Below are 17,329 nucleotides of genomic sequence, written 5' to 3'. Positions count from 1 at the left end.
TTAGGAGGCCGAGGCAGACAGATCACTTGAGGTCAGGAGTTCCAGACCAGCTTGGCCAACATGGTGAAACCCTGTCTCTACTAAAAATACAAAAATTAGCCGGGCGCGGTGGTGGGCGCCTGTAATCCCAGCACTTTGGGAGGCCAAGGCAGGTGAATCACATGAGGTCGGGAGTTTAAGGCCAGCTTGGCCAACATGGCGAAACCCCACCTCTACTAAAAATACAAAAATTAGCTGGACGTGGTGGCATGCGCCTGTAATCCCAGCTACTCGGGAGACTGAGGCAGGAGAATCGCTTGAACCCGGGAGGCGGAGGTTGCAGTGAACCAAGATCGCTCCGTTGCACTCCAGCCTGGGCAACAACAGAGACTCCATCTCGAACAAACAAACGAAGGAAAACCTCCCGTCTCTGGCACAGCAAGCTCTGCGTGAATTACTTTCTCCACTGCAACTCCCCTGTCTTGATAAATGGGCTCTGTCTAAGCAGCGGGCAAGGTGAACAGTGGGCTGTTACAGGACCAGTGACAGACCAAGGGCATGCCACTGACAGGATCCCTAGACGCACCCTTCTGGAGGCAGGCGGATCTCACCCATGCCTGCCAGCAGCTCCTCGGAGAACTGGGTTCCCAGATCAGCCCTGGCCCGGAGGAGCGCCCGGGACCCGCAGAGCGCGGCCGAAGTCAAGGCTACAACTCACCTAGGATCTGGGGCGCCAGCCCTCCGGTGGGCAGGGCGTTCTCCTCCCCCACCCCCTCCCCGCACGATGACATCAGTGTTTGGGGTTGAGTTGCTCCATAAAAGCAGCCCGGGGAAGCCAGGAGAGCGAAGGGCGGACGTGCTCGCCACGGCACCCGGGCTGCGCGCACGGGGTCCCTGTGTGCGGCTGGAGCGTGAGCGGCCACCGGGAGCCCCCGGGACAGCCCGCGCCCGCCCTGCAGGAGCCCGCGAAGATGCCCCGGAGCAGCCTGCACGCGGCGGCCGTGCTCCTGCTGGTGATCTTAAAGGAACAGCCTTCCAGCCCGGCCCCAGCGAACGGTAAAGTTTCCGCCTGCTTCTTTCCTAACACTCCTGAGCGCTCAGCCGCCCCTGGACTGAAGGCTCTTCAATGATAAAGTAAAATCTTTGCTGGGGGGAGCAGGGAAGGTGTAGTACCAGATAGTACAGTCTCAAGAAAGGATGCTCCGTTTTCCTTTGCTAAGGTTGGGGCTGGAAGCACTTTGCTTTCTAGTGGCGGTTGGCGCAGATTTAGTGCTAAAATGTTTGCGTGTACTCCCGAGCACCGCCAGCTCTGAAGATGTGGCTTGCGAACTTGCTAACCAGGGAGGAGATGCAAAGACAAGATTTAAAACAGTGTTCCCCCGATCCACGTTTGAAAGTAGAGAGGTGACTGTGGCATTCTGAGTGGGGTAAGCACAGAGAAAGGTTTGCTGTGCCCCTGTGCAGAATCCGCAGACGGTGGTAGGCGCTTTTCTTTGGATAACAGGATCTTTACCGTTAAGTCTTACCTACAAGTCAAAGGGATGATGCATCCCATTCTTAATCATTGTTTTTCTCCAGGAGGGCTGTACTATGCTGAACGTACATGTGTGTGCACGTACACATGCATGCACGCGCGCGCGCGCGCACACACACACACACACACACACACCCTTATTTCTGATTGTAATTAGAACACTAAATCCCAAAGGACTGGAGGCTGAGGGACTGGGTGGAGGCTGAGTGGGGTGGCAGGAGGAGGTGGCAGGGGGGACCCGAACTGTAGGCTCATGCGGGGCCAGTGAGCTAACTTGGGTACAGCCAAGACTGGTTCGTTAATCTTTTGGAACAAGAAAGTGATTTTGGACCGAAAGTGATTTTAATGGCTGAAAATGGATTCTTCCTGGCTAGGCAGCAGTGGTGGGAAATACATCCTGCTCAGCAGCATAAAAGCTCTGAGCCTCCTCTCTTGGAGGTCACGGTGCCCATGGGGAAGGGCAGGGGAGCCAGGCTTTGGATAACTCTTAATTAAATTCCAATCGACTAGCTGGCATGATATGTTTGATATTATCTCCCTCATCTGGTCAGGGAGAAACAGAAGGTAGGTGGGAGAAAGGAGTGATGTAAAAGTGATGTAAAAGTGATGTAAAAAAATCAAGTTTTAAAACCACAAACTTTACATGTATCCTCCTTTTACGCAAGGTTCACTGAGTCCAAAGTTTCCCTGGAAATCTAAACTGCTCCAAGACAAAAGGGAGAAACAGCCATTAGTTGGCCCTCTTTCCTATAGCTGGTTGCTCCTCTCACTCTGGGGCAACTCCCCCTCCCTTCTCTCTCTTTTCCTGCTTTTCCCTGTTCTCCTGCCTCCCTCCCTCCCCTTCCTTTCTTCCCTACTTTCCCTGCTCTCCCTCTTCCTCCCCTCTCCCTTTCCCTCCTTCCTATCTCCTCTCCCAATTCTCCAAGTTGGGACTGGGGAAGCTTGCAGTCAAAACTCCACTTTCACCTCACTCTGAGGAAGGAGCCTGCCTACCCCTGGGTTCTAAGAACACAGCTTTTATTCTGTAAATTCTCATGCAGCTTCCTCGGGTTTTTAACTGCCTTAGAGGACAGGTCAAAGCAAAAATCACTGAGGTGTAGAATGTCAGTATGAACCCAAAGTTGGGGGTGGAGAGGAGTTAAGCAGAGTAATGGGGTCAAAGTGCGGTCTGCCCTCTGCCTGGTGCATTTAAACTTCCAGCATTGGAGAATGTTCAAGAACAATGTCAGGGGCCCAGGAGGGAGCATAATAAGGTGAAGTCAAGTGTCTTCTGGAGAAACCCTTGGAATTCTTAGTTGCCGTGGATTTGGGGGGACATTTCAGTGAATTCTGCAGAGCTTGCTCTGCGCAAACCTGGTGTGGAGAGCCAGGCAGTCTTGGGCTACCCAGGTGATGTTTACTCAGGAAAAGTTCTAGCACCCAGCACAGGAAGCAGGCAGGGCCCAGGACCTCTGATATGGATCTTGGTAAATATCATTTTCTCAGGCATTCCCTCCAGGGGAACCTCCCTGCTCAGTACCAGCTGGGTCTGCAGGTTCTAACAGGCTTCAGGTTGAGCCTCCCAGGTTTCCCAGATGGAACAGATAACCTTCCTTTGGAAGAAAACTATTCCCTTCCAGGAAGGGCCTGCTCCCTCAGGATGCCACCGAGGCCTTGGTCTGGCCTTGCCTGTGGAATCAGTTTAATCCTGTTAAGCCTTCTGTTCTTACAGCTAGAGGTGGGGAACCAGGGGGTGCAATTCCTGAATAAAGCACACTTTCATGCACATGCACACACACACACACGCACACATACACACACTTTTAGAAAGTCTTCCTGAGGTCAGATCTGAGCTGGGGCCCTGATCCTCACCCGATGAACCCCCTTGACTCGCCATCCTCACCTTCATTTTACAATGCCGCTTCTCCCCTTCTCCAGCTCCTGAGCCCCTCTAGACACTGCCATTTATACCCAACGTGCCAAGTCTGGAGTCCCAAGCCAGCTCACTCACAGAGAGGAGGGCAGGGAATGTTGCTCTGAAGGCTGCTGCCTTTCAACAAGTCCCCAGTTCTATGTCATCACTGAGACCTCACAGTCCCAGGTGTCAACTCTGACTTTTATCCCTGAACTTTCCGGAGTGTGATGCTGAGGCCTCATCTGAGGATGGGAGCTCCAACAACAGGAAAAACCTCGATCAGCAAGCTGTGGGGAGGATAGAAGAAGATGTAGGGTGTAAGGCTGTGATTTGAATGAGAGCAGGTGCAATGCAAACTGCTGGCAAAGTAGCAGTGCTCAGGCTGCAGATGTGCTTCTAGTGGCCTCCAGGATCACTGGAGTGGCCTGTGCCTCCTCAGGGGAAAAGTAAGGGTGAACTCCTCTGTTACTTGTGGAATTTTACATCCTGGGCCTACAACTGTTCTGCTTGCTAAGAAGTAATGATCTGGCTTATTATATCTCTAAAGTCCGGGATTACATCTTACTAGTGAACCCCTCACACAAAAGACTGAAGAAAAACGTCCAGAAGAGGTTTTACGTCTTCTATAGCTTGGTTTTAAAGAAATGCTTTCTTTATTTCTTTTCATTGTTGTTTCAGCAAAGGGGTGAGCAGTAAACTTGGGGGTCACATACAAGTTTGGTTTCCCTATGGTTCTGAATGTCTTCATCCAATTACTAATTCAAGAGAGGTTGATCTTGGACCCTCAACTCTCAATGTGCCCATAGCTGGTTTCAGGGGGGTCTGTGGACCTTCTGAAATGAATTGTATATAAAAATGTGTGTGTCTAAGCTTAGGGAATTTTTTCTTTTTTTTTGAGACAGTCTTGCTCTGTGGCCCAGGCTGTAGTGCAATGGCATGATCTCAACTCACTGCAACCTCTGCCTCCTAGGTTCAAGCAATTCTCCTGCCTCAGCCTCTCGAGTAGCTGGGATTACAGGTATCTGCCTCCACCCCTGTCTAATTTTTGTATTTTTAGTAGAGACAGGGGTTCACCATGTTGGCCAGGCTGGTCTCACTCTGGGGCAACTCCCCCTCCCTTCTCTCTCTTTTCCTGCTTTTCCCTGTTCTCCTGCCTCCCTCCCTCCCCTTCCTTTCTTCCCTACTTTCCCTGCTCTCCCTCTTCCTAAGGTAATCTCTTGACCTAAGGTAATCTGCCTGCCTCAGCCTCCCATAGTGCTGGATTACAGGCCTGAGCCCCTGCACCCGGCCAGCTTAGGGACATTTTTATTGGGAGAGGTCCATAATACTCATCAGATCCTCCAGGGGCTCTGGCCTCCTCCACTTAACTACTCCAAAGATTGAGGAGATTTGAAGATTCCCTAAGTTCACGGCACTAATGGTAAATTAATGGTAAATGTGGTGGGACTCCTCTTAATGGGAATATGATATTGGGCAGGACACTTCACCTTGGTGGACTTTCATTTCCTCACCTATATATAGGAGACGGGCTATAAGTAAAAGAAAGAGATCTAAACTCTTCCTCTTCCAGAGTGGGATGTCAATAAATAATTCCCAAACCTAAAACAATCAAGGTAAAACAGTATTAGCATGTTATATGGAGATACGGAGATAACAGCAAAAGATTCATTTTAAAAAGATCCAAAGTGGTTGCTCTAGGGAGCCGTACACGGTTAGGGAATGTCAGGGAACTGAGGTTTTTGTTAAACAGCCTTGGAGAACCATCTGACTTTTTAAACCATGTGCAAGTGTAATTTGATAAAAATTACCAATTACATTTGAAAATTAAAAATGAAACTAATTACAAACACGGAGGCAAAGAAATGGAACAGAATAACAAAAAATATGAGATTTAACCAGCTTAAAAAAAAAAAGGCAAGTTCACTTTTTAACTTTTAAAAAACACAATTTGCTTGAGTAGGAAATGCCAGGGGTGATAAGTGACCAGATTGCTTGTCAGTTAAGTTTTACTGCAAACTAATTCCCATGAGAGAAACGCTTTTCCATCAGTACCTTCGTGGGCCGATAACCATAGAGACCCTGGGAAAAGTTGGGAGGGAGGGATTTAGGAGTTGCAGAGTCCCCTCATTGGATGAGTGCCCTGAGACACACAGTGGGATGCGTCTCTACTCAGGGTCCCCTCCTCGGAGATGAAGAGGAAGGCCGGCAAGCAGGGTCACAAGAGCACCGTTCTGCACTTGTGAAAAAGACCTTTTTGACATAGGAACGAAGAACCTTTATGCATGAAGGGTGTGGAGTGGGAAGTAGTAGGTGACTTTTGTTCTATTTCTGGCAGGATTTTGCCTACACATTCCTACTACCCCTGGAATTCTAACTCAGATGTAGATAGCAGCTTCCTCAAATAGAACCTTTTTCCCAGCTGGGTGCTGTGGCTCATGCCTGTAATCCCAGCCCTTTGGGAGGCTGGAGTGGGCAGGTCACTTGAGCCCAGGAGTTTGAGATCAGCCTGGGCAACATAGCGAAACTCCATCTCTATGAAAAATACAAAAATTAGCCAGATGTGGTGGTGTGCACCTGTAGTCCCAGCTACTAGGGAGGCTGAAGTGGGACGATTGTTTGAGTCCGGGAGGTTGAGGCTGCAGTGAGCTGCGACTACACCACTGCACTCCAGTCTATGTGACAGAGTGAGATCCTGTCTCACAAAAAGAAAGAAAGAGAAAGAGAGAGAGAAAGAAAAAGAAAGAAAGAAAGAAAGAAAAAAGAAAGAAGAGAAAGAAAAAGAGAAAGAAAGAAAGAGAGAAAGAAAGAGAAAGAAAGAAAGAAAGAAAGAAAGAAAGAAAGAAAGAAAGAAAGAGTGGGGGGGGGAGAGAGAGAGAGAGAAAATGTAAAGTGTGAAAAAGCAAGACGCAGAACCCTATTTCCAGTGTGCCAATGTTTGTGTGAGGAGAAAGCGGGCGATCAGTGCGCATGTGTGTGCAGCCAGGCTGTGAACGGGCTCCCGATCATCTGCTAGCCTCCTTAATGGAAGGCTTCTAATGGAAGCAGGGAAGATAGGGTGGGAGGAAGAGCTTTCACTGTATATACCCTTTGATGGCTTTTGGGTTTTGAGCCACATGAAATTATTATTCAGATAATAAAGTTTAGCTTCTCTAAGATGTCTGGAAGGCACCTACTCAAGCCCCCTCCTGCTTCTATGAGCCCCTGCATGAACCAACTGCCTGTGCTGCTGTTTGGAGCACAGTTGCCCTGAGAAGCTGATGTTCTGATGCAGACTCAGAAAAAGTTTTAATTTGTCCGGGAGTGGTGGCTCACGCCTGTAATCCCAGCACTTTGGGAGGCCAAGGTGGGTGGATCACCTGAGGTCGGGAGTTCCAGACCAGGCTGACCAACATGGAGAAACCCCATTTCTACTAAAAATACAAAATTAACCGGGTGTGGTGGCACATGCCTGTCATCCCAGCTACTCAGGAGGCTGAGGCAAGAGAATTGCTTGAACCCAGGAAGCAGAGTTTGCGGTGAGCTGAGATTGTGCCATTGCACTCCAGCCTGGGCAATAAGAGCAAAACTCCACCCCCCCCCCCCAAAAAAAGTTTCAATTTCTGGGCATCGACCTCCTTTTCAATTTCACTCATATCAAAATAAAATCTGTAGTATTTTCCGTTACTCATCTGGTTCCACTGTACTTACTTACTGTGTTTTGTTCTTTGTAGGTTCCAAGTGGACTTATCTTGGTAAGTAGAGACTTTAAATACTTTTTTGTTTAAAAGGAAACAGAAATGGTTGTATTTAATGAGAAATACAGAAACTTCATGCTCTGTGGAGGTGATTTTGAGGGGTCAGAAGAACAGTTCTGGTATTCTAGAAAGAGAGTACAAAGGCATCTCCTAGGAACGCTTCAACTTGGGTTGCGTACCACACTTTCTCCAGGCAGGAGAGCCTGCTCCGGACACTGGACTGTCAGTCATAGCATCAAGCCTTCAGATTCCGGCAAGGATTTCTACCAAACCTCCAAGATTCGGAGGTAACTTGCCCCACCTCCAGACTGCAAGGGTCCTGGGCAGGAGAGAGCCTTTCTCCCTTGCAGGACACATATCCTATAATAAACAAAGAAGAAAGGGCTCCTTTCTGAAAGTTTGGCTCAGGTCCCAGAACTTAAGCTGTCAGTATGTCTAGAATTAACTTCTTGTTGCCATGATTGTAAGCTAGCGATGGATGAGGAGGTGCTGGTCAGTCCTTAGTGAAAGAGGGATGCTTGTCTTAAATGGAGCGAGAGGAACACGAAGTGTGCTTGTTGCCCGGGCTTTCTGTGGGACTGTCTCAAGAGCACGTTAGCCCCGTCTGGCAGACCTGCCAGAGAAGCAGCTGGAAATCAGCTTAGCTGGAGAGTTGCAGTGAATTAGACATTGGTCACCGGCTGGAATGGATGTGGCAGGCCAGGCACCCGAGTCCCCTGGCAAGTGCGGGAGTGTTGATAACGTCTTGTTGGGGCACAGCCACAGAAGATGCACAAGACCGATTGTTTTGGTAGCAGAAGGGTGGAACTGACTCACTGGCACGGGAGACATTTTAAGCAAGTAGGGATGTGATCAAAGTTAAAGCCACGGGATGCAATGGCTGTGGGTGGGGACAGGTGGGAAGTTGATGACTACAGTGCAAGCACCGTCCGGAGAAAGATCTGATACCAATTTGCACAGGTCAGCCTTTGGAGGTTCACCAGCCCAAGATGCATAGAAAAGTCACTGAACTGACCAACCAGCTACCTACAGGCCAAGGTCCCCTCAGCCCTAGCACTGCATGGCTCCGTTATTTCTAACATCCCTTATGTATGTATTATGTGCACAGCCCATTGCCAAGTGGGTGGGTAATAGAAGGGTAGGCTGTGGTCCGTAGCTGGGAATTACTTAAAGCTCACAATTCAAAGCAGAACATAATAGGTAATAATAACATCATAAACAAATGCTGCAGAGCTCTGAGTGCTCAAAGGAGGATGAGTGTGCTAGGGCTAGATGGTCAGGGAAGGCTTCCTGGAGGAGGAGGGCTTTCACCTGGGCCTTGGAGGATAAGGAGGATTCGGTGAGCAGGGAGGAGGTGCGGTTGGCTAAGGCGATAATGGTATCACATGAGCAGAAGCAAGAAAGAGTAAGGTGGTGTTCGAGGAAAGCATGTGGAAAAGGGTTTATAGCGGAGTCACTGGCTCTAAGGTCAGAGAGATAGGCTGGGTCAAACATGGGAGGTGTGGAGGGGCAGAGCAGGCCTTTCCCACTTTGTCGTGCTCCTGGAGGGGGCAGGGCAAGGAGTAAGTCTGTATTTTAGGAAGTTACTTGGTGGTAGGAGGTGGAGGGGGAAGGATGGGAGGGAGGTAGGAAGGTGTTCGGCCTTTGGAGAAACCCAGTTACGTGTCTTCACATCCAGTTTATAGTGGTGGCAGTGAGGGGGAAGGCAAGGCCAGAACAAGAGATCTGACAAACTGAGAATGGCAGGTTCTGTGTGTGGGAGGTGACAGGCATGGAAAGAAGTGGCACTTGGGTTCTGGGCTTTATTCCGTATGATCCCCAGTGAGCCATTTCAGCCGTGGGACCTTACTTTCCCCATCTGGAACCTGGGTGAGGGGTTGTCTAGACCAGTGTTTCTCAGACTACGGCTTGGGGTCACCCACATCAGGATCACCTGGAATGCTTCCCCAAAATGCAGATTTCTAGGCCTTGGGCTAGGCCTGGGAAAGAGAGGGAGCCTGAAAAACCTGTATGCTTAACACACTCCCCGACTGACTGTTAGCTGCACTCTCTCAGAGAATCACTGACCAATGGTTCCCAAGATCTGTCCAGCCAGATCAGAGGAAACTTGTCCCACCTCTTCTGCTGGCCTCTCAGGTATGATAGAAACACAGATCACATCTCCACGGGGTCCTGTCTCTCTGTTACAGCCCACCTGGGCAGAATGAGATGGCGACAGGGAACAGAGACATTGTGTCAAGGTGTGGGAGGAAAATTTTTTTTTTTTTTTTGGAGTCTTACTCTCACCCAGGCTGGAGTGCAGTGGCATGATCTTGGCTCACTGTAACCACTGCTTCCTGGGTCCAAGCAATTCTCCTGCCTCAGCCTCCCGAGTAGCTGGGATTACAGATGCCTGCCACTATGCCCGGCTAATTTTTGTATTTTTAGTAGAAATGAGGTTTCACCATGTTGGCCAGGCTGGTCTCGAACTCCTGACCTCAAGTGATCCGCCCACCTCAGCCTCTCAAAGTGTTGGGATTACAGGCATGAGCCACTGCGCCTGGCTGGGAAGAAAATCTTAACTTCATCATGACGTGGTGTTCACTGAGGGCGGGCCTCTCAGTGCAGCCACATTGACCCGTCCAGAAGCATTTCTTCCTGACCACTAGCTCTGGCCAGCCCTCTGTCCCTCTTGCCCCGCACAATTAGAGCAGCTCTTTGCTGAGGAAGCAGAGGGCAGAGTCTAATGATGCATGAACATGCATGGGGTAAGCACAAAGGCAAGTCTGGTTTTTATTAGTGACACGGGCACATGTAATGTGGAGTCAGCCCTCAGAGGGGACGTGTAGGAGAGGACAGAAGGAAGACAGCTAAGGAGGCAAACTCCTCCTGGGGTCCTGGCTAGCTCCTCCTTATGTCCTGACTGGCAGCTGGCACCTGTGCTCAGAGTTGCACAGGTAGACAGAGGGCCCAGCATAAGTGCTGGAGGGAAAGTTTCCAGGCAGTAAGGGCCGCACTGAATGGGGCAAGTTCAACCAAAGGCTCCGTGCTGGTATTCCTTAGGTGTAGAACTCAGCTTCTCTGCACGTACACTGCTGAGTCATTCTCCAGGGGCCTCCCACTGTCTGGCACACAAGGTATGGTAAGACTTCTAAAAGTACAAAAAAAGGGAGTTCTACCCCTACATCCTCATAGCTGAGTCACCAGGCTGACTGCATGGACGGCTCCTCCCTGGAGAGAGGACGACCATCTGACTGCCAAGATGGGGCCAGCACCACCTCTTTGCGCTCCTCCTAGGGTGCTGAAGCAGCAGTTGAAAGTCTGCTGGGCTTAGCATGGCTGAGGTGGCATCACTAGAGAGAGGCTGGGGATGGTGTGACATGGACCCTCCCCGCCCGAAATCAGTCCCGCATCAATCCCGCTGAGCCTGGCAACTTCACTTACTCTGAACTGAGGGCAGCTGCAGGTCAGGTTGTCATATGAGCTAAGGACAAACTCTAGCCGGCTAAGGTATCAGAATATGTGCCCTGTGTGGGATGAAGATGACCAGAAGGAGGCAGGAAGGGTTGTGGGCAGGTTCAGGTCCTTGGTGTGGGTGCTGCAGTCAGTTTTTGAGCATTCATCCAGCTGTTTGCTTATGGGCTACACACTTTTCTGTATTTCATATTCAATAAAGAGTTTAAAAGTTCCAGCTGGCTGGGACAGTCATCCTTACACTGACAGCTTTTTTAGTCCTTCCCCAAGAAAAAATCAAACCAAACCAAAACAAAACAAAACCAAAAAAAACCCCAAAAACAAAACAAACCAAAAAAACAAAAAACAAAAAACAAAAAACCCAGTGTGTTCAAAACACAGCAACCAGAAAGAATGACTGTCTTGGAGCTAGACCCGAGAGCACATCATGCGATCTGAGAATGGGCGCGGTGTTTCATCCCTGATGATATCAGATACTGGCTTGCTGCTTCTTCGATGTAAGCTGGTTGAGAAACAGATGAAAATCCCTGTTTGCTCAAGATCTGGAAAGTCTTAAAGGCTTTCCAGATGGCAGAAGAACATGGATGACAAGCCTTTCTCCTGCGGGGTGCGCCAACCCCTGTCACAGCCCCACAGGGCACCTGGGAGACCAGTCCCTCCATCCTGTTCAGGAAACCTTGGAAAGAGGGTGGCCTGGCCGGGGGTGCCAGGTGGCTGGCTGTGGCTGTGGCTGTGGCTGTGGCTGTGGTGGCACCTGCTTACAGGTCAGCCTGCTCAGTTCTCTGTTGTGGTGGGCCGGCCCTTGTAGCCCTCGGCTGTGGCAGGACTCGGTGTGACCCTGGCAGCGCTGTGCGTTCCTTGTGCTGTGCTCCTCGGTTCGTCTCCCAGACAATAGATTGTCCGTCTTAAAGAATTTCCTTTGGAAAGCAGGGTGAGATCCTCCACTGGGGCAAACCTCATTCTCATGTCCCTGAAGTCCTCCAGGCCCGCGCCTCCACCTGCCTTCTATCCTGTATCTGGAAATATTTAGTTTCTGTAATGAACTTTCTTGGGGCTCCAGACACCCTTTCAACCTCTTCCCACACAGAACTAGAAATGGAATACATGAAAGGAGGCCAGGAAGCAAACTCTTGACTTTCTATTCTTCAGCAGTGATAAGGGCACTGTGTGACCTCACACCTGAATTGCAATATAAAAAGCAGGCTGCAGTGAGGGCTCAGGGGAGAACTCAAAACAGCAGAGAGCACCTGCAATTAATAGACCAAGGGCTCTTGTCTCTATCAAAGTAGAGAGGCTTGGCCATCTCAAAACACTCCAGCCACTTCTTGCCACGCCCAGCTGCCATCCTGAGGATGAATAGGGGTACAAAGTACTCTTAGGAGAGCCAGAAAACTCCAGACATGATTTTCTTTTTCTTTTCTTTTTTTTTTTTTTTTTGGAGATGGAGTCTTGTTCTGTCGCTCAGGCTGGAGTGCAATGGCACGTGTTGGCTCCCTGCAACCTCTGCCTACCAGGTTCAAGTGATTCTCCTGCCTCAGCCTCCCAAGTAGCTGGGATTACAGGCACACACCACCACGCCCGGCTAATCTTCATATTTTTAATAGAAATGGGGTTTCACTATGTTGACCAGGCTGGTCTCAAGCTCCTGACTTCAGGTGATCCACCTGCCTTGGCCTCCCAAAGTGCTGGGATTACAGGCATGAGCCACTGTGCCCAGCCCAGATATGTTTTTCTTTTCTTTTTTTTTTTTTTTTTTGAGACAGGGCTTTGTTGCCCAGGCTGGAGTGCAGTGGCATGATCTCTGCCCGCTGCAGCCTCCATCTCCTGGGCTCAAGGGATTCTCCTGTGTCAGCCTCCCAAGTAGCTAGGACATGTGCCACCATGCCAGGCTAATTTTTAAATTTTTTAGTAGACACAGGCTATGTTACCAGGCTGGTCTCGAACTCCTGGCCTCAAATGAGCCCCCCACCCTGGCCTCCCAAAGTGTTGGGATTACAGCGGTGATTGCCGTGCCTGGTTTTCATACCAGCACGCCGAAACCCTATCCCCAAGTCCCATGGATTTCTGCTGAGGGTAGCGATCCGACCCCCTATCTTGGATTAAATCTGTGCTGAGGTTCCAGTTACTTCTAATTGAAGTTGTGACATTAGGGTCTGTCTGGATGTGGTAAGGCCTGCCCACTCATAGTTACTTCTCATCTTTCCTGAATTGCAGAATTGGGGTTTGTGCGTATCCTGGAGGCTCTCGGCCTGTGGCTGCCAAAACGCCTACATTTTGGTGTTCACAGCTGGCCTCACCAGCTGAGTTAAAAACAGGGAAGCTAGCATTAGTTCCTAAAGACAGGCATAGTGGAACAGAGGATGAGGCAGAAAACCAGGAGGAAGAAGCAGAAACTGTACAGACCCCAGAACCAGGCGGACCTCCATGGAAATACCTGCTAGGCGTTTCTGTCCGTGGGCCTTAGGAAAGTAACGACTTCTCTGAGCCTTGGTTCCTTAGCTACACGATCAGAGTCATGGCGTCTACATCAGTGGTTCTCCAAGTGTGGTTCCTGGGCCAGCAGCATCAGCATCACCTGAGGCCAAATGCAAATTCTCAGCCCATCCCAGGCCCACCTCCTAACCAGAAACTCTGGGGAGCTGGGCCCAAGAATTTGTTTTAACAAGTCCTCCAGGTGATTCTGTTGCTCACTCAAGTTTGAGAATCCCAGCTGTGCTTCAGAGGGTTGTGGTAAGGATCAAATAAGATAACACATGGCGAGAGGCTCACACAGGGCCTAGCACATACTCACAAAGCTGATTGTCATTTCTTTCTCTTTGCCTCGCAGAGCTATGGTGCAGATTAAATGAACTAATATGGAGGGAAAGGCCTTGTAAACTCTACAGCACCAAACACATGAGAGCTCTGTTTTTGTTAGGAGGGGTTCTGCTTCACACTTTTCTGAATTGTGAGTTTTTACAGCCAGGAAATACTCCTTTTATATTTTGAATAAACAAAAGGTATTTCCTTTTTGAGTAAGAAAGGAATGTAAAAATCACAAGGACTGCAAGCTCTTGTCCCAAGGGTCTCACAGGCCAGAATGTCCTTTCTAGCCTGGTCCTTCAGACCAAGGTGAAGTCAGGTCTCATCTCCCTGGTGCCTTCCTGGAAAGGTTCCATAACCATGGCCGCCTCAGCCATGCTCCTGAAGACTCCCAGAGAGCAGGCAAATCCTCTGCTTCCCTATCTAGCCCATGGGGGCTGAGCCTGGTTTGGGGCTCAGGAGTAGAGGCCTGAGCCTAGGAAGAAACTTGGGGTGAGCTATTTGGGTTCTGAGCTACACCAGCCTAGCCCCATGCAGTGCCCTTTTCCCACTGGGGCAGCAGCAAGCCTTGGAACCGCAGGTGCAGCGGGCTGGCAGGTGAGGAGGAAGGAGGAGCTGGGGGGCTGTCCTGCCAGGGCCCTTCAGGCCTATGGCTGTGCTCCGACTTGCTACCTGCAGGTCTTGAGTCCTGGGCATTCAGGTGACAGCAGGGCACGGCTTCTCCAAGAGCCGGCCAGAGACTTTGGCAACCTGTCCCCTTAAGAGGAGGAGCCAGTGAGCTGCCCTGTGAACCTGCTCAAAAGAAAGCTTTCAAGCAAAAAGCCTGAATTCAAAGCATGAGTGTGAAGGTGGCTGCAGGCAGGAGGGAGAAAGTCCTGGTTTTCCATGAGGAAGAGAAGAGGTCAGAGAATGTTTCCACGGGATCCTGCAGTCTCAGAAGGAGCAGGGGCCTCTTTCCTGGTCCGTTACTCTCTTCCTCTGCAGGGGCAACTGCTGGGTGAAGGGTGTAGGCACCACGGTGGAGCCCAGGCACCATGGCCAGACTCTTCCAGGGGCCACACCACCAGGCCAAGAAAGAGAGATTGCACCTGCTACAGTCAAAGGTCCTGTTTTATTGGTTCTAAGATGTCCACTTTCCCCACATTTTAGCATCTCTGAAGTTGGGATATATCGTGTTATCAATTGCATCGAGAAGCAATGAAATATGGTAGCTATTCCACAAATACAGAGAAGCACCATGTTAGATGCTAAGAACACACAGAAAGGGGCTGAAATGATTAATTTCAACAATACCGAAAACAGTGGAGGCAAAACGGTATAAAAATACGGCCAGTGTGCACCTGGTCTGACATAGCACAGAAGTATGATGGGGAATCATGTCAGATCTTGAACTACAGCTTTTTCCAATTTGCACTTAATTCACGGTTCACATATACTTTTTGGTGATGTTGGGTCGTTATCACAAGTATGTAAAAACAAAGTAATTTAGGCACCAGTTTTTTTAGTTTATATAAGTATTCATTTAAGTAGAAAACTTTCTAATTACCTGACAAGCATTCAATTTATGACAACCAGGAAGGAACAAATACTAGCTGCCACCTCCTTGAGTCTATAAAGGTTGACTCAGAGCTGGTGTAACTCCAAATACATGGATCACTTAGCTCATCTTAACTTTTTAAACAATTTTGCAATTATTAGCTTGTGACTAGGTCAGCTATATGGATTCTGGGTGAAATGGATGCAGCCCATCCAGTTCTCAGAATGATACCCGCAGATTCAGGACAAATGGCACATGCTGCCCCCTCCTTCTAGGACACAGGGCTCTGCAAAGTCTCCTCGGTAAAGATGACAGTGAGATTTCCTTACATAAGGTTATGGTGGCATTGGCAAGTGGGGCCTGGTGCCTTCCCAGGGTGGCCCCTCGTTGGCACACCACTTTTCTGGAAACTCTATCAGAAATGGAGAAAGGAGAAAAGATGGAACTCTCAATGTCGTGAAACAAAGTTTTGAAGCAAGTATGAGGCAGTGTTTACTGTTTACTCTTTTGGCTTTGGTCACCAGGAAGCCCAGAGGCAAACTGATGTCTCCAACTTGAGCAAATGTCTATTCTTCTATGACCTGCAAATCTAAAGAAGCCACGTTGGCTGGGCGCTGTGGCTCACGCCTGTAATCCCAGCACTTTGGGAGGCCGAGGCGGGTGGATCACTTGAGGTCAGGAGTTCAAGACCAGCCTGGCCAACATGGTGAAACCCCATCTCTATTAAAAACACAAAAATTAGCTGGGCATGGTGACGGGAGCCTGTAATTCCAGCTACTAGGGAGGCTGAGGCAGGAGAATTGCTTGAACCTGGGAGGTGGAGGTTGCAGTGAGCCAAGATCGCACCATTGCACTCCAGCCTGGGTGACAGAGCGAGACTCCATCTCAAAAAAAAAAAGATGCCAAGCAAGGCAGCTCACACCTGTAATCCCACCAGCACTTCAGGAGGCTGAGGTGGGCAGATCAACTGAGGTCAGGAGTTCAAGACCAGCCTGGCCAACATGTGAAACCCCGTCTCTACTAAAAATACAAAAATTAGCCGGGCATGGTGTCATGTCCCGGTAGTCTTAGCTACTTGGGAAGCTGAGGCAGGAGAATCGCTGGAACCTGGGAAGCAGAGGCTTCAGTGAGCCAAGATCACACCACTGCACTCCAGTCTGGGTGACAAAGCAAGAGTCCATCTCAAAAAATAAAATAAAATAAATAAATAATCACCTTAGTGTTACCCTTCTAGCTTGGGGATCTTATTTCCTGATCCTGAGCCAAAACCTTGTAACAAATAGATTTCTGGATTTTCATCTAGAAAGAGCCTTAGACTAGTGGTATCCTCCATTTCACCACTCTTTTATTCTACCTTCCCCCACCACATGGATACCATGATTTAAAGAGTTTTTAAACAAATTTATATAGTAATGAAATGGTTTAAAATTTCCCACTTGTTATTAATCAAAGGCAGATGTAAAAACCAACCAAAGTTTTCAACTTGCCTGAGATAAATGGTTCACATTCATTCCACAAATATTTATTGAGTGAATACTAAGCGCCAAATATTGGACTAAAGAAATGGATAAGTATGGGTGCGCAGGAAATGGTTGACAAGGCTTGGTCCCTACCATCATAAGACTAAGAATCTGGAGGACACAGCAAGTAAGCAGGGCCTTACAGTACAGAGGAGAGAGACCTCACCAGTATTTTGGAGGAAAGGATTAAAGAAGGCTTCCTGGGGGAGGTGATGTCCAAGATGAGACCTGAAGGACACGTAAGAGCAAGCCAGGCAAAGGGCAGGGGATGGGACAAAGGGACAGCTTGTGCAAAGAAGGAAGCTGCTATGTTCTGGAGATTACCGAGGACCTCAGTGAGGAGGGAAGGGGCTTGGGGCCAGAGCGTGAGGAGCTGAGCCAACCAAAGAGCTGGGACCTCGTTCTAGAGGCAGCAGGGAACTGCAGGACCTGGTTTTTTTGTTTTTTATTTTTTGTTTTTGTTTGTTTTTTATTTTTTTGAGATAGTCTCACTCTGTTGCTCAGGCTGGAGTGCAGGGGTGCAATCTCAGTTCACTGCAGCCACTGCCTCCCAGTTTCAAGCAATTCTCGTGCCTCAGCCTCCCGAGTAGCTAGGACTACAGGCGCGCACCATCACGCCCAGCTAATTTTTTATATTTTTAGTACAGATGGGGTTTCACCATATTAGCCAGGCTGGTCTCAAACTCCTGACCTCAAGTGATCTTCCCACCTTGTCCTCCCAAAGTGCTGAGATTATAGGCGTGAGCCACTGCCACTGGCCCACTGCTGGATCTTCTAAGTAGAACACTGACAAACTGGGATTAACATTTTAGGAGGATCATCCCAGCTGCAGGTGGAGAATAGATTGAGCGTGAAACCCTGGAGGAAGGGAGACCA

At 49.2% G+C, this 17,329-nt stretch overlaps 1 protein-coding gene across 2 annotated transcripts in view; it reads left to right on the top strand.

Moving 5' to 3' along the window:
* The first annotated feature begins 228 nt into the window (after nucleotides 1–228).
* Nucleotides 229–17,329, top strand: part of CA12 (carbonic anhydrase 12) — a 60,640-nt gene continuing 43,539 nt past the window's right edge. For both annotated transcript variants that reach the window (XM_050796012.1, XM_050796011.1), the window contains exons 1-2: nucleotides 229–1,035; nucleotides 7,118–7,138. In XM_050796012.1, coding sequence (XP_050651969.1) covers nucleotides 951–1,035; nucleotides 7,118–7,138 — 106 coding nt within the window. In that variant the 5' untranslated portion in view covers nucleotides 229–950. The remainder of the gene's footprint in view (nucleotides 1,036–7,117; nucleotides 7,139–17,329) is intronic.

Source organism: Macaca thibetana, chromosome 7 (assembly GCF_024542745.1).
Source record: "Macaca thibetana thibetana isolate TM-01 chromosome 7, ASM2454274v1, whole genome shotgun sequence".
Classification (NCBI taxonomy): Eukaryota; Metazoa; Chordata; class Mammalia; order Primates; family Cercopithecidae; genus Macaca; species Macaca thibetana.
Note: the sequence above shows the minus strand (reverse complement) of the source record. Positions and strands in the feature narration are given on the sequence as shown.